The sequence below is a fragment of the Ornithorhynchus anatinus genome, chromosome 17, assembly GCF_004115215.2.
Source record: "Ornithorhynchus anatinus isolate Pmale09 chromosome 17, mOrnAna1.pri.v4, whole genome shotgun sequence".
Taxonomy (NCBI): domain Eukaryota; kingdom Metazoa; phylum Chordata; class Mammalia; order Monotremata; family Ornithorhynchidae; genus Ornithorhynchus; species Ornithorhynchus anatinus.
Window position 1 is genome coordinate 37,778,863 of NC_041744.1, and position 26,832 is coordinate 37,805,694.

The 26,832-nt window shown below is 50.8% G+C and overlaps 1 protein-coding gene across 1 annotated transcript in view; it reads left to right on the forward strand.

The window, feature by feature from the left end:
- Positions 1-22,016, forward strand: part of SCP2 (sterol carrier protein 2) — a 91,299-nt gene extending 69,283 nt beyond the window's left edge. The window contains exons 14-17 of the mRNA XM_029081836.2: positions 388-490; positions 6,062-6,191; positions 16,077-16,156; positions 20,977-22,016. Coding sequence (XP_028937669.1) covers positions 388-490; positions 6,062-6,191; positions 16,077-16,156; positions 20,977-21,072 — 409 coding nt within the window. The 3' untranslated portion in view covers positions 21,073-22,016. The remainder of the gene's footprint in view (positions 1-387; positions 491-6,061; positions 6,192-16,076; positions 16,157-20,976) is intronic.
- The last annotated feature ends 4,816 nt before the right edge of the window (positions 22,017-26,832 follow it).

Below are 26,832 nucleotides of genomic sequence, written 5' to 3' on the forward strand. Positions count from 1 at the left end.
TGAGCGCTTACCGTGTGCAGAGCACTGTACAGAGTGGGAGAGTCCAGTACAGCAGAATTAGCAGACGTGTTCCCTGCCCCTACCGAGCTTACAGTCTAGAGTGTATCGCCCCTGGAGGGTGGTAACTGAGGGTGGCCGGTGTTTGCTCCTCTCCCCGTCCCCGCTGCTGAAACCTACAGCGTCCGTGGACCTGTTGAGAGGTGGCCCTTGGGAACGCAAACCAGCGGAGGATGAAGAGGAAGAAGAGCGATGGTTTGGATCCCCGCCCGGGTTCGGGGACCCAGTGGGCCCGCTGGGGTCTCCGGGGTCCGGTCGGGTGGGTCGGCCCCCGCCGCTCTCCGCGGCTCCTCCTCTGCCCCAGGAACTTATCCGGGTGGTTTTCCTCAGTTCTTTCAGACCTCACCAAATCGAGGCCGTTCCCACCAGCGCAGCTGTCGACGGATTTAAGGCGAATCTGGTCTTTAAAGAGATTGAGAAGAAACTCGAAGAGGCAAGTAGCTGCTTCTCTCCCCTTTGAGACTTGTGGGTGGGGGTGGAGAGGAGTCGAGAAATGGATCCACTTGCCTATTTGGTTCACTGTCTCGGAGCAGAACCCCCGTGTCCTCTGAACTGCCTTGGTCAGGTTGTCGCCCTTGAATATGGTTTGTCTCAATCTATATGTTATTTAGGAACTCTCTTCACCCTAGTTAGCAGAATGAAGATTTTATTCCCCCTTGCTATACACAGGCGTTTTTGAGAGAAATTTTTTCTTTGGCGTCCATTAGCAATTGAGTCTGTAAAACACTATGGTGTCCCATATTTTTAATCTGGAAAGACCCTATAGTCCTCGCTCAAGACTTTCAACTCCTAAAGACTGGCAACTCGCTTGGCTAATGGTAAAAAAAGTCTTTGAATAAACGCTTTGTCTGCTTCCCACCACTAGTCATTTAAAATAAATATCTCCCAGAATATTCCCTGGGATAATTCTCTTGTTTAGTACCTGTTCTTACTCACCTGCCCCCTTGATTCATCCTCCCCCTCCCCAGTCCCCCAGCACTTATGTACCTATCTGTACTTTTATTTATATTAATGTCTGTGTCCTCCTCTAGACTGTAAGCTCACTGTGAGCAGGGAGTGTATCTGTTATATTGTACTCTCCTGAGCCTGTAATACAGCGCTCTGCTCACAGTGAGTGCTCAGTAAATACAACTGACTGACAAGGGTAATGGAGAGTCCTAGAATGTCCCAAATCTCCATTTGAACCATCGATCATTAGTCTCCCCCTTCTTTTCTGCACCCCCTAACTGGAATAAAAACAGTACCTGTGAGCCTTGGTCAGGGTAGGGACTGTGGCTGACCTGAAAACCTTCTAACTCCCCCCTAGCGATTAGTACAGTGCTTGGCACACAGTAAGTGCCTAAATACCACCATTATTACAACCCTCTCGGAACACATTTTGCAGCTGGGTTTCAAAATGTCTAAATGTTGGTTAGAAAATCCACTGCGTGGTAAAATGACACTTTTTCCGAGGGGTTGGCGGAGGCTCCCTTTAAATTTACTACCAAAAATATTAGGTATTAATCCTAATATTAGAATTCATCCTCTCTTTTGTAACTTGGGTCCGTTTTCTCATTGTGTGAATTGGAGTAATTCTTAATTGAAAAAAGGGCACTGGAAGATGTATTCAAGAAAATCCATCATCCTTTTCTTGCACTGGGAGTTGAATTAGAGAATGCACTCCAAGATGTAGCATCCAAGAAAAACTCATTCAGCAATTTCCAGACCTGGGTGGATCAATCATTTGAATTAATTGAGGTTTCACTGTGTGCAGAGCACTGTACTAAGCACTTGGTACAATACAATACAACACGACAGAGTTGATGGACACCTTCCCCACCGCCAGTGAGCTCGGAAATCCTCTAGAACAGTAAAATTCTGTGTGGCCCATAAATATAAGAAAGACAAGTCTGTTTCGAGGATTCCTCTTCTGCCTTCACTTCCCAACTGTTGGGTGTCCCTCGAGGTTCAGTTTTGGGTCCCCCTCTATTCTCCATTTATACCAACTCTCTTGGAGACCTCATTCACTCCCTCAAATGGCTTCAACCACCATCTCTGTGTGGATGATTCCCAAATCTACATCTCCAGTCCTGATCTCTCTTCCTCTCATTCTCCCCCCCCCCCCCTTCAAGAGATCTTACCTTCACCTCACATTAGCAAGTCCAAACCAGAACTCCTTATCTTCCCACACAAACCCTGTTCTCCCCCTGATTTTCCCATCACTGAAGATGGCACCACCATCCCTCCCGTCTCCCAAGCCCACAGCTTTCGTGTTGTCCTTGACTCCTCTTTCAACCCACACTTTGGGCAAGTCACTTAACTTCTCTGTGCCTCAGTTACCTCATCTGTAAAATGGGGATTAACTGTGAGCCTAACATGGGACAACCTGATTACCCTGTATCTACCCCAGGGCTTAGAATAGTGCTCTGCACATAGTAAGCGCTTAACAAATACCAAATTATTATTATTATGTTCAATCCCTAGTCACGTCTGTCGGTTTGAACTTTACGACACTGTTAAAAATCTCCCCTTTCCTTTCCATCCAGACCGGTGCCATGTTGATCCAACGGCTTATCCCACCCGCCTTGATTATTCTCTTGGTCTCCTTGCTGACCTCGCTGCCTTCTGTCTTTGGCCACCCCAGTCCATACTTCATTTGCTTGCCTGGATCATTTTTCTGCAGAGACCTTCAGGCCATGTTTCTCCACCCCTCGAGAACCTCCATTGGTTGCCCATCCACCTCCACATCAAACAGAAACTCCTTAGCGTTGACTTAAAAGCACTTAGTTACCTTGGCCCTCCTGACTCACTTAGCTACTCGGCTGCTAAACCCCCCCCCCCGCAACCCCCACACTTTGCTCTTCTAATGCACTGAACTTCAGTCTCGTTTATCTGGGCACCCACATCTCACCCACTTACTGTTTCTGTCCTGGAACGCCCTCCCTTTTCATTTCCAACAGGCATTTACTCTCCCCCCTCATCCCCCGAAAGCGTTACTGAAGGCCCATCTCCTCCAAAAGGCCTTCCGTGACTGAGCCCTCCTTTCCTCTTATCCCACTTCCTCCTGTGTCAAGCTGACCTGCTCCCTTTATTCATCCTCCCCCTCCCCAGTCCCCTAGCACTTATGTACCTATCTGTACTTATATTTACATTAATGTCTGTGTCCTCCTCTAGACTGTAGCTCACTGTGACCAGGGAGTGTATCTGTTATATTGTACTCTCCCGAGCCTGTAATAATAACAATTTGGTATTTGTTAAGCGCTTACTTTGTGCCAAGCACTGTTCTAAGTGCTGGGTAGATACAAGGTGATCAGGTTGACCCACCTGGGGCTCACAGTTCTAATCCCCATTTTCCAGATGAGGTAACTGAGGCACAGAGAAGTTGAATGACTTGCCCAAGGTCCCACAGCGGATAAGTGGCAGAGCCGGGATTAGAACCCATGACCTCTGAGTCCCAAGCCCGGGCTCATTCCACTGAGTCACGCTGCTTCTCTAAAAATGTTGGTATTTATTAAGCCCTTGCTATGTGCAGAGCACTGTTCTAAGCGCTGGGGTATACAGGGTAATTAGGTTGTCCCACATGAGGCTCACAGTCTTAATCCCCATTTCACAGATGAGATAACTGAGGCACAGAGAAGCTAAGTGACTTGCTCACAGTCACACAGCTGACAAGTGGCAGAGCCGGGATTTGAACCCATGACCTCTGACTCTCAATCCTGTGCTCTTTCCACAGAGCCACGCTGCTTTTCTATACTGTATTAAAGTGCTCTGCTCACAGTAAGCGCTCAGTAAATACAACTGACCGACACGGGTATTGGAGAATCCTAGAATGTCCCAAATCTCCATTTGAACCATCGATCATTAGTCTCCCCCTTCTTTTCTGCCCCTCCCTAACCAGAATAAAAACAGACCATTTGACGGCGTGTGTTTTTGTTGAAGCAGTTCGCAGGCAGCGAAGTAGCCAGAACGGAGCAGCAAGAAGGGAAAGAAGTCAGGGGTCATGATTAAATCTGCCAGTCTCCAGCCGAGATCACCACCTGCCCTCTCTCTGCCACGGGTAGATGGGGTTTGCGGGCGTGGATCGTCTGCCCGCCTCCCCTCTGCTCCCCCACCCTCCCCAACTCTGGGGGAGCTTGCCCTCTCTCCCTCCCAGCCACGTGGCCTTCTTCCCTATCCCTCCCGCGAGGGTTCGGATCCGAGAGCCGGCAGCCTGTGCTGGAGCCCAGACAGCGATCTTGGAGACGTTCAAATGGGCGAGCGGGTTTGCTGTGTTTTGCATCTCAGTAGTGTTAGTCTCTAGGTCTCAGCCTTAATTTTTCTCCTTCGCGTTCTTGTCCCTGTGACCTTGGTTCTCTGCAGCCTTGTTTCTGGGTCCTGTCTGTGGGCCGCCCCGGAGCAATGGTGGAGAGCGTGGAGTGGAGCAATGGAGGGCAGAGGCTGAGATTTCCTGGCCCTGGCCATCCAGTTCTGATTTTGAACAGCCAGTGGTGATGGGCGTTTTTCCCGGTATATGTCTGGCCGAACCTGTTTTGCACCCCCTCCCCTTAGGGAGATGTGCCCTTTGGCCTACGAGGAGCTGGCTAGAACTCATAAATGTGTGTCCCAATATGAGTTCGTATTTCATCAACCTTCCTCCCCTTTCTTTTCTCTTTTTTTTCTTCTCTCTCCTTCCCTCCTTCCTTCCCTTAGCCACCCCCTCCTTCTCTGTACCTAGGATGTCAAGCTTTTGGTGACTGAAGAAATGGAACATTAGGAAGGAACGGTTTAGTCCCCGAGGCCCTGCCGCAAGGGCACGCCATGTGTGTGATTTACATAAAGCTGAGGGAGAGGGCCCGGCCGGATCACGAATGCAACCGGATGGCTCCTAGCTGGGTGTCTCTGCTTTTGGCCTCCGCGCCCTGTGTGCCTGCCTACAGAGCCAGAGAGAGAGAATACTCACGTTAATGGTTGTCTCCCTCTCTCGTCCATCAGCTGGGTACGGACAGGGAACGCGATCATCAACTCTGCAGTGTGCTCTCCCAAGTGCTTAGTGCGGTGTTCTGTACATAGTAAGCACTCAGTAAATATTGCTGGAGAGAGATTGAGATTGATCTGCTTAGGGGTAGTTGCTTTCCCCCTCATGATTCTGGAGGTCCCGGCAGGGCACTGGGACATCAAGTGGGAGAGGGGAGATCTGGGGAAGATTGGCGGGGCGGCGAGGACCCCTTTCCCTTCCTCTCTTCCCTCCCACGCGTGGCTTTACAGATCCACTGAGGCTTAGCTCGCTTGAATGCCTCGTTTAGTGAAGGTGGAGGGGCTTGATCATCTGCACCGGTCCAGATAGAGCCTGCTTGAAAGCCCGCATGGGCCCTCTGCCCTCCGCCCCCAGTGAGTCGGGGCTAAAGGAGAGAAAGTTTCCCCCAGTCACATGCAGCGGGCCCCTGATCCTCAGGATCCAGCTTTTAGCCGGTCGAGTCCTGGCAGCTGGGAAGCATGTGAGTTATGTGGGTCAGAGTTGAAGAGGCACAGGGCTTGGGCCCGTAACCGCGGGGATGGCTCCCTCAGAGCCAGCATTGCAGAAGCCCCTCCGGTTCTTGGCCGAAGGCAGGTTAGGGAACCCGCCTCCCCCGCCGCCAGGAGCGATCGGGCCGACCTGGGCGATGTTCTAGAACCCCGGAGACCCAGGAGTCGCGGGTGACTACAGCCCTCATGGTAGGAGGGAAGATGGGCTGAGTAAGGTTTTCCCACCCCTCCATAGGAAGTGGCAGGGGAGAGGAGAAGCACGGAGCTTTCGCACCGACCGGGCTGCTGCGAAGAGAGGGGAAGGATGTCCCTTGGCTTCCCTCGAGTGTCCCAGGCGGCCGTGATGAGGTGGGGGGAGAGGGGATCCACGTTGGACCTTCCTGGCAGCTGGAACTCCACAGAAGAGCAACACGGAGCAGTCTCCTAAAGGAGTGTGGGGATTGGCCTTGACCTGCTGCCCTGCGGGCCGTTTCTTCCCAGCCGAAGGGATGGGCCAAGTAACGGGATGTGTTTCTCTTTGCAGGAAGGAGAGCAGTTTGTGAAAAAAATCGGAGGAATTTTTGCCTTCAAAGTGAAAGATGGCCCAGGCGGGAAAGAAGCCACCTGGGTCGTGGATGTGAAAAACGGCAAGGGTTCCGTGGCCATCAACTCAGGTCAGTTCTGTCTCCTCCCAGCTTAGGGTCAGGCCCACGGGCCTGGGTTTTGAGCCCCAAGCCTCGGTCCCCGCTGTGTTGCTGGGGACTGGGACACGGCCGGTGGGGCCCAGGTGGGGCGAGGATGAGCGGATGAGCTAGCTCTAACCTCCCACTGGGTCGTGACTAACTTCTGGGTTAGCCGTGGGGTTGGATTTGCCCACTGCAGGGCCCCCGACCCTGCACGCTCCTCGCCAAAACCTCCAGCTCACCCTGGGCTCAGAGCAGCCCGGCGTCTGCCTCGTCCCTTGGAGCACTTTTTAGCCCACTCAGCTTTTGGCAAGCTCCCCTCTTCCCCCCCAAATGGATACATAAAAAAACACCTCCTCATCCAGCAGTCATAGCCTTTCGTTCCTACTTATGATGACCTCAACACTTGTCTGCTTAGTCGAGTGCTTTTTTTTCTGTCTCTTTGTTGACCAGTGTATTTTGGAGTATTTATTCCTGCCTCCCCCTTGGATTGTAAGCCCTTCGAAGTGAGGGGTAGTATCTTGAACTTCCTCTCTGCCTTAGGGGCTTCACCTTCTCCCCATCCTCAAGATTCTGGGAAAGAAAGAGGGCTTGGCTTCCTTCTTGCTCCCCACTGCCTTTGACACCATCCCACCTCCCCCATTCCTCTCTTTCCCTTCCTCTGGTTCTACCGCCCATTCCAGTTACTAGTTACGGTCATCTCCGCCTCCCTGACCCTTCCCCCAATTTTCTGAATCGTTTTGATCCCCCTCTCCCATTTCATCTGTCTTTCTCAATTCCTACATTGGTCCCTGGGGACTTCAATATCCACACGGACTTTCCCGGCGACCCTTCCGCTGCCTGCTTCCTCTCACCTCCCTTGACCTCCTTTGCCACCCCTCGCCAACATGGACGCACACGTGATCACATTATCTCTAGTCACCGTGCGATCTCTGCCTTTGCCAGCTCTGAAATACCTCTATGCGACCCCAACCTCTTCCCCTGCCTTTTTTTTTTTCTCCACGGTGTTTAAATGCCTACTATGTGCCAGGCACGCTACTAAGTAAGCTAATGGAGATGGAGTCTGTCCATGTCTCACATGGGGCTCACAGTCTTAATTCCACTTTTACAGATGAGGTAACAGGCACAGAGAAGTTAAGTGACTTGCCCAGGGACACACAGCAGACAAGTGACACAGCCTTCTCTCCCACTTACCTCTTCCCTGCGAGTCTGTCTTGTTCCCCCAACAGAAACCTTGCAATCCATTGGTCCCTTCCAATAATTTTAAAGTCATCATCCCCCGTTTGATCTTGCTCCCCAGATTGCCTTCTCCCGGCACCATAACCCTCTCCACTGAACTCAACTCTTCCTCTACAGTTCCTCCACCAACCTTGTACTACTTCTAACGTGAACCCCGGATTACCTCCACGGTGTGCTCCCCCTTCTTTTACCCCATGGCTCCCTAGAGTTATTGCGCCCATCTCCCTCCTACCCTTCCTGTCTAAACTCTGTGAGCAAATTGTATACAGCTGCTGCATCCATTTCCTCACCTCCAGTTCCCTCTCTGACCCCCCTGCCGTCTGGTCCCCACCCCCTTCGCCGCATGGAAAAGCAGTGTGCCTCAATGGAAAGAGCACGAGCCTGGGAGTCAGAGGACCTGGTTTCTTATCCTGGCTCCGTCACTTGGCTGCTGCATGACCTTGATCGAGCCACTGAACTTCTCTGTGCCTCGGTTTCCTCATTGGTCAAAGGGGGATCGAGACTGGGAGCCCCGTGTGGATCGGGGACTGTGTCCAACCCGATTACCTTGCATCTCCCTCAGCGCCTAGTACGGTACCTGGCACATAGTAAGCGCTTAACAAGTACCACACTTATGGAAACCGCCCTCTCTAAGGTCACCAGCGACCTTCTTGATAAATGCAGTAGCCTGGACTCCGTTAGCCGGTAGCCTGTGCCCTCCTCAAGATCTCCACTGCATTTAACACAGTGGAATGATGGTCCAACCTTGACTTCAGGGTCCTCTCCTGGTTTTCCTCCTGTCTCTCTGGCTTCCCACCCCCTAACTGAGGGAGCCCCCTCAAGATTCAGTTCTGGGCCCCCCCTCTATTCTCCATCCACACCCGCTCGCCTGGAGAGCTCATTTGCTCCCATGGCTTCAACTCCCATCTCCATGCGGATGATTCCCAAATCTATGTCTCCTGCCCCGACCTCTGTCCTCTCACCTTTCTTACTGCCTTCAGAGCATCTCTACTTGAACATCCCACCGTCACTTCAAGCTTAACATATCTAAAACAGAGCTCCTTATCTCCTCACCCAAACCCTCCCCTTTTCTTTCCCATCGCCGTAGACACGATCATCACCTCGTCTCTCTCTTTCAACCCGCGTATTCAGCCTGGCACCAGATCCTGTCAGTCCTACGTTCGTACCATGTCTGGAATATGCTCCCTTCTCTCCATCCAAACTGCAACCAGACCGATGGTACTTATTAAACACCGTGGTACTTGCCTGGTGCTGTTCTAAGCAGGTTTATCAGTTGGACACAGTCCCTGTCCCACATGGGATTCACACTCTTGTCCTCATTTTACAGAGGAGGTGACCAAGGCGCAGAGAAGATGAGTGACCTGCCCAAGGTCACACAGCGGGCAAGTGGCAGGGCTGGGATTGGAACCCAGGTCCTTTCGACTCCCAGGCCCGAGTTCTGTCCACTGAGCCACGCTGATCCAAGTCCATAGCCCACCGTGACTGCTGCATCAGCCTCCTCTCTGACTTTCATTCATTCATTCAGTCGTATTTATTGAGCGCTTACTGTGTGCAGAGCACTGTACTAAGCACTTGGAATGTACAGTTCGGCAACGGACAGAGACAATCCCTGCCCAACAACGAGCTCACAGTCTAAAAGGGGAGACAGACATTAAAGCAAGTAGGCATCAATACCATCAAAATTGATAAATAAAATCATAGATATATACACATCATTAATGATAGAGTAATAAATAATATATACAAATATACCCAAGTAATGTGGGGAGGGGAAGGGGGTAGAGCAGAGGGAGGGAGTAGGGGGAATAGGGAGGGGGCAGAGGGAAAGGGAGGGCTCAGTCTGGGAAGGCCTCCTGGAGGAGGTGAGCTCTCAGTAGGGCTTTGAAGAGGGGAAGAGAGTTAGTTTGGCGGAGGTGAGGAGGGAGGGCATTCAAGGACAGCAGAGGGTGTGGGCCAGAGGTCGACGGGATAGGCAGGAACGGGATGGTGAGGTGAGCGGCAGAGGAGTGGAGCGTGTGGTGTGGGCAGTAGAAAGAGAGAAGGGAGGAGAAGGTGTGGGCAGTAGAAAGAGAGAAGGGAGGAGAAGTAGGAGGGGGTAAGGGGATGATGGAGAGCTTTGAAGCCAAGAGTGAGGACTTCTCGCTTCATGTAAAGCTTGATAGGCAACCACTGGAAGTTTTTGAGGAGGGGAGTGACATGCCCAGAGCGTTCCGTGCCTCTCCCCTTTTTAGTTCATATTAGTACAGAGCTTTGCACACAGTAAACGCTCAGTAAATGCGATTGACTGAATATTTCACTTTGTTGCCTGGGTCATTTTTTAAAGAGCATAGGTCAGTCCACAACTTCCCCACTCCCAGTCGTTGCCCATCCACCTCTATCAAACAGAAACTCCTTACCCTCGGCTTTAAGGCCCTCAATTGGCTCTCTCCTTCCTCCTTTATCTTGCTGACCACCTGCTACACCTCAGCCCACACACTCTGCTCCTCTAAAACCCATCTACTCCTTGTACCTCAGTCTCTTCTGTCTCACCGCCAGTTCTTGCCCACGTCCTCCTCCCGACGTGGAACTTCCTCCCCCTTTCGTATCCCTCAGTTCACCACTTTCCCCACTTTCAAAACCCTCCTAAAATCACATCTCCTCCAAGAGGCGTCCCGGTCGTTCGTTCATTCATTTAATCATATTTATTGAGTGCTTACCGTGTGCAGAGCAGTGTATTAAGTGCTTGGGAGTAGGAAATAATAAGCAGACACATTCCCTGCCCATAACGAGTTTACAGTCTCGAGGGTGAGGCAGACATCAATATAAATAAATTATAGATCATGTACTTAAGTGCTGTGGGGCTGGGGGCTGGTGGTGGATGAAGGAAGCAAGTCAGGGCGATGCGGAAGGGAATGGGAAGAGGAGAGGAGGGCTTAGTCAGGGAAGGAGATGTGCCTTCAATAAGGCTTTGAAGTGGGGGAGAGTAAATGTGTGTGGATTTTGAGGAGGGAGGGAGTTCCAGGCCAGAGGCAGGACTAGGCAAGACGAGATGGAGGACGAGGAGGAGTGAGAAAGTTAACAATGGAGGAGCGAAGAAGCCGTGGGCCTGGGTTGTAGTAGGAAAATAGCAAGATGAGGCAGGAGGGGCAGGGAAATGTGGCGTCAGTGTTACTGTAGAAAAAAGATCTGGGCAGCAGAGTGAAGTATGGACTGAAGCGTAGCGAGACAGAAGGCTCCTCAGTCTAAGCCGTCATCTCCTGTGTTTGCCTTCCCTTCTTCGTCACTTTAGGCCTTTGGATCTGTTGCCCTCAAGCACTTATTTGGACAGATCCTTACACTCTCCCATTTCCTCTCTCTGTAATTTACTTTATTGTCTGTCTCGCCCTCTCGTAGGCTAGCTCCCTGTGGGCAGAGCCAGTGCCTACCAACTCTCTTGTAGCGTACTCTCCCAAGCGCTCGATCCAATGCTCTGCAGCCAGTAAGGGCTCCATAAATACCACCGGTTGGTTGGTAGGTAGTCCCCTACTGTACTGTACAGTGGGAGTCGGGGGCTGCACCTCTAAATCCTAGTTAAACTGGGGAGGGCGGGAGGCTGCCTCGCCGGGTCAGGGCCCCCGGCCCCACCTCTGCGGGAGGACTGGAAGTCATAGCTCCTTGGTCCCTCCTTCACTTGCCGCTGCTGTCCCCCATCCCCCCCGGCCTGGGGTCACAGGAGACACCCGCAGATCTTCCAGCCTGGTGTGACGTTAGTTCCGGGGGCGTTACCCCGAAATGGGGCTGCAGGTTCAGAGATACAACCGATACCATCATCCTGAGGCGGGCTCATGGGGTCCAGGGGTCGGGGTCAGGCCTCCTGGACCAGAGCGGCGGAGGCCTCGGGGTCCAGACCCAAGGCCGCCGGCCCCGTGGAGTCTTCCACAAGAGCAGCCCCAGTTTTCCATCTCCCTTCCTGGTTGATTGTGGAAAGGAATCCCTACGATTGAGGGAGGATCGGTGGAGAGTCGTAGTGAGCATCCAGAGGAGGATGTGTTTTCACAGATGTCCCCCCTCGAGCCAGGAAGTGACTACCTTGTGGATTTCCGATAGAATTGGCAGACATCGTAGTGCAGAGGAGGGGCGGTTTTGCTGGTTGCAAATCCCCAAGGTTCCTGTTGCTTGTATTTTGCTTGTAAACACAGAGTTAGTCACAATGCGTGTCGGTTTGTCTCTTGAAAATTGGTGGCAGGATGTAGATTGTGTGGTGATGCAGTATCACCAGAGAGAACCAACTGCCTGGGCCCAATCTGGAGCCTGGAATCTTTAAATGTAATAATAATAATAATGGCAATTGTTAAGCGCTTACTGTGTGCCAAGCACTATTCTAAGCACCGGGGGGCAGGGGGTACAGGTCATCAGGTTGTCCCACATGGGGCTCCCAGTAGTAATTCCCATTTTCCAGAGGAGGTAATTGAGGCCCAGAGAAGTTAAGTAACTTGCCCAAAGTCACCCCGCTAGCGAGTGGTGGAGTCGGGATTAGAACCCACGACCTCTGACTCCCAAGCCCGGCCTCTTTCCACTGGGCCACACGGCTTTAAAGGAATGCTGCTTTTCCCCAGTAATAGAAAGCAAACTTGAGAAGCTGAGCTGTAAGTGATAGGACGGACCGCTTTTCACAGTGAATTCACTTCTGGAGTTGTCTGTACATGAATGACCTTCTCCTCGCCTGCGAATTTCCTTACAAGGAACGAAACTGGCAGCCACAGGAAGGGGTCCCCCCGAGGCCTGGCCTCAGGAGTGGGCCTTGAAGGGGTTCCATTGGATGGCAATCAATCAGTGGAGTTTATTGAGCGCTGGCTGTGTGCAGAGCACTGTACTGAGCGCTTGGGAGAGGACAGTGCAACAGAAATAGCAGATACGCTCCCTTCCCATAATGAGGTTACGATCTAGAGATGTGGACAGGCAGTGTAGATGGTAGGTGTCCCGGGGCGGGTTCTGTTCCACGTCTTGCTCCCGACATGTGCCCCCAAGCACTTGGCGCAGTGATTTGCACAGTGTAGACCCTCAAGGCCTTTGGATTTCTGACTCCGAGGCCGTCTGATCTTGATTGTTAAAGGGCCGTAACGGAGACTGAACCTGTCACCTGGCAGTCGGTCTGATGGAGGAGCTACCATCCTACTCCCTCGGTGATGTGAACTAGGTCGTTTCTGCCCTTAGCTCGCTAAGTCACGTCTTTGAGGGTTCGGCAGTCTCTTGGAAAATCCGGGTCTGGAATTGTTCGGGAGCGAGGAATTGGGCTCTTTGGTCTGACCGCCTTGTGTGTTCCAGCCGTGTGCATTAGAGGTCAGGCCTTGAGTACTTTTTGGTCATCCCTCAGTTGCTCAGGAAAGCGGTCTGATGTTTGGCGTAGGATGTGGGGGGAGAGACAGCGAGAGGTGGTGAGAGAGAAAGAGGTAAAGACAGGAAGCAGTGTGGTATAGTGATAGAGCACAGGACTTGGAGTGAGTAGGAGCTGGGTTCAAATCCTGGCCCCGCCACTTGTCTGCTCTGTGACTTTGGCCAGGTCACTTGACTTGTCGGTGCCTCGGTTCCCTCATCTGTAAAGTGGGGATGAAGACTGTGAGCCCTGTGTGGGACAGGGACTGTATCCAGCCCGATTATCTTGTATTTACCTCCAGTGCCTGGCACATAGTACGTGGTGAACAAATAGCACAGTTATTATTATTACTACAAGGGGGGAGAGACAGGGAGAGAGAAAAATAGTGAGAGAGCGTTCCAGCAGATTGTAATGTTCTGTACTTTGGCCTGGTTGAGGCAGGACTCCCATCCACATTCCAATAGCAGTGGCATTTATCGAGTACCTTCTTCATGCATGCAGTCGTATTTATTGAGCACTTCCTGTGTGCAGAGCACTGTACAATAAAGAACTGTAAAATAAAGTACAATAGAGTACAATAAAAATGGACACATTCCCTGTTGACGAGAGCTTAAAGTATGGGTGGGGATGTGACAGACATTAATTTAAATAAATACAATACAGGTGTATACATAAGTGCTGTAGGCTGGGATGGGAGAGAACGAAGGGAGTGTGTCGGTGATGAAGGGAGTGGGAGAAGAGGAAAGTGGGGCTTAATCAGGGAAGTCCTCTTGGAGGAGATGTGCCTTCAGTGAGGCTTTGAATGGTGGGGCGGGGGGTGGATCTTCTGTCCGGTTTGAGGTGAGAGGGCGTTCCAGGGCATAGGCAGTACATAAGTGAGGGATTGGCAGCGGGATAGATGAGATCGAGGCACAGTGGGAAGGTCAGCATTAGAGGAGCAAGGTGAGTTAGGTGGGGGCAAGTTGGTGGGGTGCTCTGAAGCCAATGGTGAGGAGTTTTTGTTTGATGCAGGGGTGGATGGGCAACCGCTGGATTTTTTCGAGGCGTGAGGAGAAAAACGATCCAGGCAGCTGAATGAAGTATGTACTAGAGTGGGGAGATCAGTAAGGAGGCTGATGCACTAATCAAGACGGGATAGGATCGGTGCTTGGATTAACATGGTTTGGATGGAGAGGAAAGGACAGATTTTAGCGATGCTGTAAAGGTGGGACTGACAGGATTTAATGATGGATTGAATATGTGGGTTGAATGAGAGAGAGGAGTCAAGGATAATGCCAGGGTTACAGGCTCGTGAGACCGGCGGGATGATGGTGCTTCTTCGGTGATGGGAAAGGGAGTGGGCGGATGGGGTTTGGGTGGGAAGATGAGGTGTTTTATTTTGGATGTGTTAAGCTTGAGGTGATGAGAGGACGTCCACGTAGAGATGTCTTGAAGGCAGGAGGAAATGTGAGACTGCAGAGAGCAAGAGCAATCGGGGCTGGAGATGTAGGTTTGGGTATTGTTCGCCTAGAGATGGTAGTTGAAGCCGTGGGAGCAAAATCTACCTCCGAATCTACATCTCCTCCCGTGTCCTCTCTCCCTCCCTCCAGGCTCGTATCTCCTCCTGCCTTCCGGACGTCTCCACCTGCATGTCCGCCCGCCACCTCAAACTCAATATGTGCAAGACTGAGCTCCTTATCTTCCCCCCCAAACCCCATCCTCTCCTGACTTCCCCATCACTGGATGGCACGACCATCCTTCCCGTCTCACAGGCCCGCAACCTCGGTGTCATCCTTGACTCTGCTCTCTCATTCACCCCACACATCCAATCCGTCACCAAGGCCTGCCGGTCTCACCTTCAAAACATGGTCAAGATCCTCCCTTTCCTCTTCATCCAAACCACTACCTTGTTGGTACAATCTCTCATCCTATTCCGACTGGATTACTGCATCAGCCTCCTTTCTGATCTCCCAACCTACTGTCTCTCCCCGCTTCAGTCTAAACTTCACTCTGCTGCCCGGATTACCTTTCTACAGAAATGTTCGGGACACGTCACCCCCCTCCTCAAAAATCTCCAGTGGTTGCCTGTCAACCTTCACATGAAGCAGAAACTCCTCACTCTTGGCTTCAGAGCTCTCCATCACCTTGTCCCCTCCTACCTCACCTCCCTTCTCTCCTTCCACAGCCTGGCCCGCACAGTCCGCTCCTCTGCTGCTCACCTCCTCAGTGGGCCTTGTTCTCGCCTGTCCCCCCGTTGACCCCCCAGCCCACATCCTGCCTCTGGCCTGGAATGCTCTCCCCCTCACATCCGCCAAACTTGCTCTCTTCCCCTCTTCAAAGCCCTACTGAGAGCTCACTTCCTCCAGGAGGCCTTCCCAGACCCAGCCCCCCTTTTCCTCTGCTCCTCCCCTCCCCATCGCCCCTACTCCCTCCCTCTGCTCTCCCTCCTTCCCCTCCCCCCAGCACGTCTATATTTGTACATGTTTGTTACTCTATTTTATTAATAATGTGTATATACCTATAATTCTATTTATCTATTTTGATGATAGTGATGCCTGTCTACTTGTTTTGTTGTCTGTATTCCCCTTCTAGACCATGAGCCCATTATTGGGTAGGGATTGTCTCGGTTATTGACAAGCGCTTAGTACAGCGCTTAGTACAGTGTTTCCAAGCGCTTAGTACAGTGTTAAGCACTCAGTAAATTCAATTGAATTGAATGATTGAATGAATGAAATGAGTGGGTGCAGATGAAGAATAGAAGGGGACCGAAAACTGAGCCGTGAGGGTCACCTACAGTTGGGGGTGGGAGGCAGAGGAGGAGCCTGTGAAAGAGACTGAGGGGCCAGAGGGATAGGAGGAGAACCAGGAGAGGACGCGCAATACACTGTGCTCAGTGCTTGGGAAAGTTCCGCCGAGCACAAGACTGGTTCCCAGCCCACAAGGCACTTCCACTGTGGTGTGGAAGCCGGGGGGCAGGGAGGGCGTTTCAATCGGATTCCCTCTCACGTCCCCTTGAAACAACAGCCCTCCAGTGTCGAGTTGGCTCTTAATGAGTTCTGTTTGGGTCACATTGATAAGCACGACTGCCTCGTTCATCCCAATCAATGAGGGGGATGTGTCAAGCGCTTACTGTGTGCAGAGCACTATACTGAATGCCCGGAAGAGCACACTCCACCAGAATTGGTAGGCGCGAACCCTCCTCTCATGGGGTCCGGGTAGATTTGTGATCGAGAGAGCTGTGTATGACTTCTGGGAAAACTCGTTCTCGAAACTGAATTTTCTTTCCCATCTCTTTGCTCCCCCTCCCCCCACGCCCCATGCTTCAGATAAGAAGGCCGACTGCACCATCACCATGGCTGACGCCGACTTGTTGGCTTTAATGACTGGAAAGATGAATCCTCAGTCAGTAAGTATGAAAAGAAAGAAAGCAGCTCTGCAGCTGCAGTTAAAAAATATCCCGATCTGCAACACATTCAACGCTCCGGGTTTCTGCCGATTAGATAGAGTTGATGTGATCACAGGCCTGCCCCTGCCTTTTTTTTTTTCCTCGTGGTGTGTTACCATTTGCCAGGCACTGTACTATGCTCTGGGGTAGATAAAACTAATCAGGGTGGACACAGTCTCTGTCCCACATAAGGCTCACAGTCTTAATCCCCATTTAACAGATGAGGTCACTGAGGCCCAGAGAAGTGATGTGACTTGCCCAAGGTCACCCAGCAGACGTGGTGAAACCGGGATTTTAGAATCCAGGTCCTTCCGACTCCCAGGCCAGCCTACCTCTGCTGCTGATGCTAGTTTTCAAGACTGGCTTAAGCACCCCAGTCTGGCTTGAGTAATTTCCCCCCTTGATGGAAGAGGTTGAATGCTCAGAGCAGAGCCTCCAGGGTCCCACTCTGGGAGCGGCCGCCCAGGTCTGTAACTGGCCAGGCAACCATTCTGCTCCGTCCCATGGCTTGCACAGCCGCTCCTTGGGGCAAGGACTGCCCGTCTGTGAGGAGGGGAGGCTGCCGGCACCAGGGACGATGAGGGTCTGTCACTGGCAGACTGCCCGCTGCGCCAGGCACAGTCCTGCAGGACGCACCTTTCCCGACCCCCAGCCTGGAGTGGTGAGCGTTGGCGAAGAGGGGGAAAGGCCCCGGGCTTGGGGGATTTTGGGGATCAGGGTGGTGGTTTGAGGCATCCCTGCCCTCTTCTTGCGTAGTCCCCTCGTGCCCAGTGGTGTCACTCCTGAAGTGACTGTCTACCTCAGTGCTTATTACAGTGCCCGGCACCTAGTAAGCACTTAAATACCATTAAAAAGCAGGTGAGGGTAGGGAATGGTAGCCGGTTGCGGCCACCAGATAGATACTGTTTCTTAAGATCGCGACAGCAGCGGACACCTTTGTGTCTACCCATTCCCTACCACTTAGGTGGCGGGTGAGTTTACTTTAGAGGCTCAGATTGTAATACAAGCAATATTATAGTATTGAAAATGACACTCCTGGATCAAGTAGATGATTTCCTTATTTTAGCTTCCAAATAGCTGCCCTAAATGCACAGGAAGCACCAATAAATGACTGGCCAAATTCCCAAAGATGTGTACTTGGTGAATTCCTTTCCTCCTTCAGGTCCTCAGTTTAATGCATTCCTTCATCTCTGGGCTCCAAAGTAGACAAAAACTCACCCTTGGATACCTTCTCACGCCATATGTCTCCACGCTGCGCACGCACTATCTCTGTCTCCCTCCTCCTCCCCTCACTCGCACATTTGTGTCCTCTTCTTCCGCCTCTCCCATCTTGCTCTGAATACCGTATTTTCCATGTCAGTTTGACTACAAGGGGTGCATTTAGGAGATGAGCTTGGTTTCTTTTTTTTCTTTGTAGTATTTATTAATATTATGGTATTTAAACACTTACTGTGTGCCAGGCACTGTACTAAGCACTGGAGTGGATACAAGCAAATCAGGTTGGACACAGTCCCTGGCCCACATGGGGCTCACAGTTTCAATCCCCATTTTACAGATGAGGTAACTGAGGCCCAGAGAAGTAAAGTGATTTGTCTGAAGTCACACAACAGATTTAAGCACTTACTATACATCGGGGACTCTTCCAAGCACTGGGGTAGATACAGGTTAATCAAGTCGGACAGAGTCCCTGTCCCATATGAGACTCACAGTCTTAAGGGGAAGGGAGAATAGGGATTGAAACCCATTTTACAGTTGGGGAGACTGAGGCAAAGAAGCAGTGTGGCCTAGTGGAAAGAGTACGGGCCTGGAAGTCAGAATACCTCTGTGGCTCCTCTGCCTCCCTGCTGCGGAAACTTGGGCAAGCCACTTCACTTCTCCGTGCCTCAGTTCCCTCATCTGCAAAATGGTAATTCAATACCTGTTCTCCCTCCTTCTCCAAGTGGGACCTGGTGATCTTATGTCTACCCCGTGCTCGGGACAGTGGTTGACACTTAGTAAGCGCTTAACATACCACAGTTAGTGAGGCACAGAAAAGTTAAGTGACTTGCCCAAGGTCACACAATAAGCAAGTGGAGGAACTTCTGACTTCCAGATCCATGCTCTTTCCACTAGGCCACACTGCTTTCTTTCCTTTCACGATGCTTGTTTTCCTCTCACTCCTCTTCCAAGTGCTTAGAAGCAGCGTGGACTAATGGCTAGAGCTCAGGCCTGGAAGTCAGACGACCGGGGTTCTAATTCCAGCCCTGCCATGTGTCTGCTGCGTGACCTTCACTTCACTTCTGTGTGCCTCAGTTACCTCCTCTGTAAAATGGAGATTAACATTGAGCCCCGTGTGGGACCTGGACCTCATCCAACCCGCTTAGCTTATTTCCACTCCAGCTGGCACATATAGCAAGTGCTTGACAAATGCCATAAAAAAAAAATTGCAAAAACGAAGAAGAAATTGCTGCCTTCTCTCTTTAGTACTGTCCAGTGTAGGCTCACCTGTCTGGTTCTCATCAGGTTTTGGCAGGTGCCGGATTCCTGGCCTGCAAAGCATTCCAAAGTGATGGTCCCCTGCTCCCTCACCCTTATTTCCTGTATATCCCCATATTTGTCCATGGCAGCACCAGCCCCACCTGCTCTTGACACCCGGGACAATTTCAAACTGGCCTCAACCCCATTTCTTCGCTCATCTGGGAGCTGATGTTGGTTGTGGGCAGGGAACGTCCTCTCCCGGTGCTTATTCCACCGATTGATTTATGGTGGAAACCTGGAGTGGGGAAAGGGGAGAGGGGGTTACTCCTTGGGTCACCTGGGGATTCTCTCTGGATTATGTACATTTTCCTAAAACTGGAAGGGGGCTGATGGAAGATGATCTGAATCTACAAGGTGGGACCGTTACCGTGCTCCTCAGAGAGCTTGGCTAGCCATCCTTGAGTGAGGAGAAATTTCTGGTGTAAAATGATTTCATCCTTTGGCTGCCAGTGAAACAAGGTATGGTGCTGTTCTTTTGTTGTAGCTCGATTTGGACCTAGACCCAAATCCAGTGTCACGTAACAGCTGCCACTCTGGGGGGCTGAACTAGGATTTGTCCATCGTCCAAATTAAGAGTTTGTTCCTGAAAGACTCTTGCTCCCTTCCCCTTGACTCCTGGGGGAGGTTCGTTTGGCGACGGTTAAATAGTTTGCACATTCAAGTACCTCTAGTCCCTGGAGAGGAGGCCGCCTGCCAGGTAGAACGTTTAGTTTGGCGCAAGGGAGGAAAAAAGAGTTAGTCATCCTCACCAGAAGGCCAGGAGCGATGCAGTGCGGTCTATCCAAGAGGCGGGCCTGTGAACAAAGTGACTTTCTCAGGCTGGAAAGGCAAGAATCTTGGACAGCAGAGAGGTTCCGATGGCACTCTCACCCCACTGGGTGTTAAGTGGCAACCCCGAGATGGCTGCTGCGAGGACGGCGGCAGGGCACCGGCTTTCGGAACCTCTCGGAACGTCACGTAACCCAGCGAGCCTCCCTGTGGGAAGCTCCCCCACGTGATGCCGGAATGACCCAGGCGGCATCCGTAGCGGGGATGGGTCGGATTTTCTTTGGTTTCATCTGGCCGTGCGGTCACTAGAGCACCCCCAGCCTGGCCGGTGCCCCGGGAGCGTGCTCGGTGCCCAGGTCCCCTCCCCCAACCGCACTGAGTCGTTGGCCATCAGCAGCGTAGCTTAATGGGTAGAATCCCGGCCTCAGAGGCAGAAGAACTTGGGTTCTCCTCTTGGCTCTGCTGAGTGACTTTGGGCATGTCGCCTCATTTCCTCTGGGCCTCAGTCACCTCATCTGTGAAACAGGGACAAAGTCATGTGGGACAGGGACTGTGTCCAACCCAATTCCTTTGTATCCACCTCAGCTCTTAGAACAGTGCCTAGCCCATAGTAAAGGCTTAACAGATGCCATTTAAAAAAAAAATCTTCCAAATCAGCCTACTGAGAAGCAGCAGAGCCTGGTGGGAAGAGCATGGAGGACTTGGGCTTCTCCAAAATTCACCACTCGTCTGCTATGTGACCATGGGCAAGTCACTCAGCTTCTTTGGGTCTCCATTTCCTCATCTCTAAAATGGGGATTCAGCCTTACTCCCTTTTACTTAGACCGGGAGCCCCCATATGGGTCAGGGACCGCGTCCAACCTAATGATCTGGTATCTACTCCGGTGCTTAGTACAGTTCTTGGCACATAGTAAGCACTTAACAGGTACCACTGCCCTGGCCAAAGGCTCCTCGGCGTAATTTTGGTACCAGTTAACGACTTATGGGCCAGAAACTTGTACTAAGCGCAAGGGGACCGTGCAGCTAGATCAGACACAGTTCCTGTCTCACGCCGGGAGGAGGGGGGGAATCACAGTCTAAGCGGGAGAGCTAGTAAACGACTCCCAGGGGCATGGTTGCAGTCCTCCAAAAATATATGTTGAGCGCTTACTATTTTCAGTGTTTGTTAAGTGCTTACGATATGCTCAGCACTGAGCTCTGGGGTAGGTACAAGATAATGAGATCCGACACAGTCCCTGTCCTGCCTACTCTTTGCAGAGAGCTGTACTAAGCACTTGGGAGAGTTGGTAGACAGGTTCCCTGCCTGCAAGGAGCTTACAGTCCCGAGAGAGAAAGGTAGAGAGTCTAATAAATTCCCGAGTGGGGAAATGGGAGAGTATATGGATACTAAGATAAGTAGAGGCTTGCCCGGAAACCAAGCAGGCGGTATAGAGAGAGGCCAGGAGAACTATAAAGTTCTCAAGCAAGGATCATTTTCTTTCTTTCTGTTTTCTCAGGCCTTCTTTCAGGGCAAATTGAAAATAACTGGCAACATGGCCCTGGCTATGAAGTTACAGAACCTTCAGCTCCAACCCGGCAAAGCTAAGCTGTGAGGAGCGCTTTGGACTACTTGAGAAAGATCAAGATGCAGTACCGATTTCCTTTTGAGATGCTACACTGGCATGAGGCATTTGCAGTCACATGGAAGCAATTTGTATTTAAATGAAAAATGAACAGCCCTGTCTTTCTTTTGGCTCTCTCTCCCCCCCCTCCTCCCTCCCCTCCCAGCCCATCAGTACTGCTGTGGGCTAAACCCTTAGCCTGTTAACTGGGATCCTACAAAGTAATGTGGAAATTAGGGTATGGGAAGAATCTGAGGGGCACCAGATGAAGAACAATAAAATCCAAAACAAAATTTGGGAAGCACTTTGCTTTAATCAGTCCTTCAAGTCACAGATCCAGTATTTAGCAACAGGATTTCTTTCCAAGTTTCAGATCTGAATCGTCCTCCCGAGAAAGCGAAGAGAACAAAATAGGTGGTGGGCATTGATGAGGGTTATAACGAGATAATAATCCACTTGTACTAATGTGTTTAATTAGCTTGGTTTAAATTCTGGCATTTTGCATTTTCATTTATTTAGGCAACGGTTCTAAATCAAATTAGCAAAGGCAACAAAATCAGGATTTGGTTAGAACTATCTTACAGCTTCTCGGTCTGCTGAACAAACCCTTTCAAGGGGAAAACCGAAACTATGAAGATTTTTCTCCTGAAAATCAGAGTGTTAGATTAGAAAAATGCCATTACTTATAATCAATAGGCCACCAGTTACCTTTGAGGTGTTCTTAATGCCTCTCTACTTGGGACTAGAGTTAAATCATAACTTGGAAATAAGTGGAAGGTTACTGATTTTAGAATTCTCATTGATCAGCTAACTTGGCTTACTGCTTTTCTAATGTGGATTTTATCAAATCTTATTTTCTTATAACTTTAGAGTTGGAATAAAACAATGGTTTTAAAAGAATGTTTAATAGAAATTAAATTAGCTTTTCCTGGTTTGCCTGGTTTATTCAGGGTCTGTGTTTTTCAGGGGAACGGGTCCAGGGGGGTTCTTTTTCTATTTTTTTGTAATTTTAGAAGAAGGCCATTTTGAGAGTCTCGTTGCTATTAGATGTATAGACTTCCAGCAGGGATGACCAACTCTCAGGGGTCAGACATCTAATATGGCCAGCCCTCTGTGTTATCCCAATCCTGTGCTCCCCTTCTTCCTCCTCCTCCTCCCCCACTCATCCCGGCCCACTGTCTGCCGTGTGCCTCCCCGCCCCTCCCTCTGTCTTTCCATCCTTCCGACCTTCCCTCCCTCTCCCCTTGAGTGTGGAAAGCAGCCTGCGTCTATACCGCGGGACGGCAGAGTGCTCAGACGTCATGTAGGGCTGGCTAGAAGTTGGAGTTGGACGGGTGTGTTCGGTGCTCCATGGAACTCATGGAAATGTGACTCTTCATTATGGTTCTGAGCAGAAACCCAGTCTGTGGCCTTGAGTCGTCGAAGGCCCAGAAAGCATCGGTCGGGGTGGATGAAGGAGAGCGTTAGAAGTAAGGGAGAAATAAGCTGTTTTGACAGTCTTGATCTGTCACCTCCTATTACCTCATTCCACCATTAGCATGAATGGCTGAGAGTCAGTTGGCATCCTTTAGAGTGATGTTTTTTTCTCTTTTCATAAGGTGGGTGAAGAAGAAAGGGCCCGGATGAGGTCAGGTGTTGTTTCGTCATTGGGCGATATCGGTAGCGTTAGGCAGAGATGCCGTGCCGTGAACACCACTGGCACTGCTAGAGTAGCCCCATATCCCTTCGGGCCCCGGAACTCTGGCTCCAAAGGGGGGCGTCACTGGGAGGAACCAGGGGGCGATTGCACAGAGAGGTTAAGTGCCCAAGGTCACGCAGCACACAAGTGACGGGGGCGAGATTAGAACCCACACCCCCCGGCTCCCAAGCCCATGCACTTTCCACTAAGCCACACTGCTGGGCCTGGGGGAGGGAGGTGAGTAAAGGGAGCAAGTCAGGGTGATGCAGAAGGTGGTGGGAGAAGAGGAAAGACGGCCTTAGGGAAGCCCTCTTAAAGGAGATGTGCCATCAATAGACTTTGAGGGCTGGGAGAGTAGTTGTGGGATTTGAGGAAGGAGGGCTTCCAGGCCAGAGGCAAGATGTGGGCGAGGGGTCTGCAGTGAGATAGGTGAGCTCGAGGCACAGTGGGAAGGTTAGCATTAGAGGAGTGAGGTGTGTGGACTGGGTTGTAGGAGAGGAGCGAGGTGCGGGAGGAGGGGGCAAGGAGATTGAGTGCTTTAGAGCCAGGAGTGAGGAGTTTATGTTTGATGTGGAGGTAAGTGGGCAACCCCCAGAGGTTTTCGAAGAGTGGGGGAACATGTTGTCTAGAAAAATGACCCAGGCAGTATGGACTGGAGTGGAGAGAGACTGGTAAGTCAGCAATCAAGGCGGGAGAGGTTAAGTGATCGTATTAGTATGCTAGCAGTTTGGATGGAGAGGAAAGGTGGATTTTAGTGATGTTGTGAAGGTGGGGTTTAATGAAGGATTGGAAATGTGGGTTGAGTGAGAGAGAGGAGTCGAGGACAACGCCGAGGTTATGGACTTGCGAGATGGGAAGGATGGTGGTGCCATCAACAGTGGTGGGAAAATGGGGGAGGACAGGGTTTGGGCGGGAAGATAAGAAGTTCTGTTTTGGATATGTTAAGCGAAAGCAGGAGGAAATGCAAGGCTGGAGAGAGGGAGAGCGATCAAGGCTGGAAATTATAGATTTGGGTGTCATCTGTATATAGTTGAAGCCAGGGGGGCGAGTGAGTTCTCCAAGGGAGTGGGTGTAGATGGAGAATAGAAGGGGACCCAAAGCTGAACTGAGGGTCCTCCACAGTGAGGGGGTGGGAGGCAGAGGAGGTGCCCGCAAAGGAGACTAAGAAGAGCGTCCAGAGAATAGGTGCGGATGAACCGATGCCTATATTCTTTCATTTCATCTGATGGAGTTATGGAAATACGGGAACTAGGAAGGGGTTTGTTTTTGTCTTCAGTAGCTGTGGTAATAGAAGGAATTATGAAAACAGTGGCTTCTGATCCCCACAAGATTTCCACATTCCTTGTCTGTCATGTCCCATCTCCCTCTCTTCCCACCGGACTTCATGGTGGCTCCTTGCTCATTCCCTACTTTGGGGCCTCATTCTCTTCCACACTCTCCTGCCCCTCAATTTGTCTTTACCCTCCCCCCGCATTATTGTTCTTTCTCTCTCCCTGGACAACTTTTTTTGGCCTCTGCCTCCCGGTTTCCCTGACCCGCTCCTTCCCTATTTCTTTTTTCCAATTCCCCGGGGGTCAGAGACAGGGTTCGGGAGGAACTCAACGGGCCCTGGTCTCCAGATTGAGGGAGTTGGGGTTAGAGGGGTTGGGTTAGCAATCTAGAGAATGGGGTGTTTGGGAAAGAGGGGATGCTTGGGTCCTAGTTCCAACCCTGAGGTGAAGGGAGAAGAGGCATTCATTCATTGACTCAGTCGTATCTATTGAATGCTTACTGTGTGCAGAGAAATCCCCATTTTACAGTTGAGGAAACTGAAGCACAGATAAGCCAAGTGATTTGCCCAAGGTCACACAGCAAGCAATTGAAAAAGCTAGGATTAGAACCCTGGCCTTCTAACTCCCTGGCCCATCCTCTCTCCACTAGGCCACGCTGCTTCTCTATTCTACCATTTTCTACCTTAGCTGCTGCAGTAGAGAAAAGACTGTCCGTTGCGTGATCAGTCTTTTTCTCCAAAGGCAACGTGAACTCTGTTGTAGGTTGAGCCCTGGAACGGGCTTCCAATTGAATGAGCCAGGCAAGAAAGGAATCGAAGGCAACAAGGATGTTCTTGTTCAATCTCCAGCTTACCCTGGACTGAGTCAAGTTGTGAGGAAGCCAGGAATAAATTTAGAGTGCTTAAATTGCAAAAGTGGGTCAGTGAAACAGGTTGAAATTGTAGCTGGCAAGTGCAGGAGAGTTGATGGAGACGAATGGCACAAATCCAAGATGGGGACAGATTGGCCAGGCACAAAATAGCAGAAGAAGACTCCAAACTGGATACGAGTCAGCGTAGTCTGAATATAGCAGGGTCACACCGTGAACACTGCCAATAGGTCCTGGCCTGGCACACGGGAGTCTGTAGATTCTAAGCTCCTTTGGGGCAGGGGAAGAAGCAGCGTGGCTCAGTGGAAAGAGCACGGGCTTGGGAGTCAGAGGATGCCGGATCCTCCACTTGCCAGCTGGGTGACTTTGTGCAAGTCACTTCACTTCTCTGGGCCTCAGTTACCTCATCTGTAAAATGGGGGTTAAGAATGTCTACTGACTATTCTAGAGAGCACAGGCCGGGGAGTCAGAAGGACCTGGTTTCTAATCCTGGCTCCACCACCTGTCTGCTTTGTGACCTTGAGCAAGTCACTTAACTTCTCTTTGCCTCAGTTTCGTCATCGTTAAAACAGGGATAAAGACTATATGCCCTCTGTGGGACATGGACTGTGTCCAACCTGATTAGCTTGTATCTACCCCAGTGCTTGGCAAATAATAAGCGCTTAACAAGTACCATTATTTTTAAAAACAAAACAAAAAGCACATACACCCCAAAACCTATTGTATTCTCTCAAGAGCTCAGCATACTGTAGGTGCTCAGATACTTGTGATTAAAGAATTGGTCAGTAATTGCAGTAACACACTACACAAGTCAAACCTCAGCCCTGTGTCTTCCTATGTCCAGGTGTGGTTTCACCTGTTAGGTGGGATGTGGAGAAACTGAGAGGGTCGAGAGAGAGAGAGTCTCAAAGGGCCCAAAGGGAGAGAAGGTGGTGTGGGGACCCTAAATGTAGGAAGTATTTGAAGGGAGTAGCCTGAGCAGCTGTTCTCCATGTCCCCTAAGGATCGAACATGAAGTCATGAGTTTTTGTGAGAAGTGGGTGAGATTTTGGTTGAATGTGAGGAGAATTTCGTGACTCAATTTGATCAAAACTGAAGAAAGCGAGTGAAGGAGCAGGGAGAAGACTGAAGTTTGGGAGATCTAAAGAGTCATAGTATTTCGAGTGTCTGCTTGTTTGCCGAGTACTATATCAAGCTCTTGGGAGAGTTCAATAGAGTCCAGGTGCCGTTCCTGCCCTCAAAGAGCTTGAATTCCAATGGAGACAAACAAAATAGTTTTCAGAGAAGAGGAAGGAGTGCTTGGAGTAGGTAAATGGGTAGGTACAGAAAGAGCTGTGGGCTGAGGGAGGCCATTGAAGGGTATAACTTGGTGAGAAGAACATTTATTTGGGGAAAGTCTCCTGGAGTTGGGAGGAGCTGTGGTCTGGTGGTGGATTTGAAGGCGAAAGAGGGGAGTAGGCCAAGGTGTGGAGCCAGGAGAATTTGAGAGCAAAGCGCAGTGAGGTGATCCATGGGAGGAATGAAGAGTGAGAGCTGGGCTGTGGTGGATGAATAGAGAAGAGGGAGAAAGCTGATGGGGTCTCATCAATCAATTGTACTTACTGAGCTCTTACTATTTAAAGAGCACCATACTGAGCATTTGGGATAATGATATTAATAATTGTCTTAAGCACTTACTACATGCCAGGCACTGTAGTAAATGGTGGGGTGTATATAATCAGATCAGGTAGAACACATGGGGCTCACAGTCGTAAATCTCATTTTACAGATGAGGTAACTGAAGCAAAAAGGAAGCAGAGTGACTTGCCCAAGGTCAAGCAGCAAGCATTTGGCAGAACTGGGATTAGAACCCAGGTCCTTCCGCCTCCCAGCCCATGATCCGAGCTGCTTCTCTGGGGAGAGTAAGGTGCAACAGAGTTGCTAGACATGTAGCC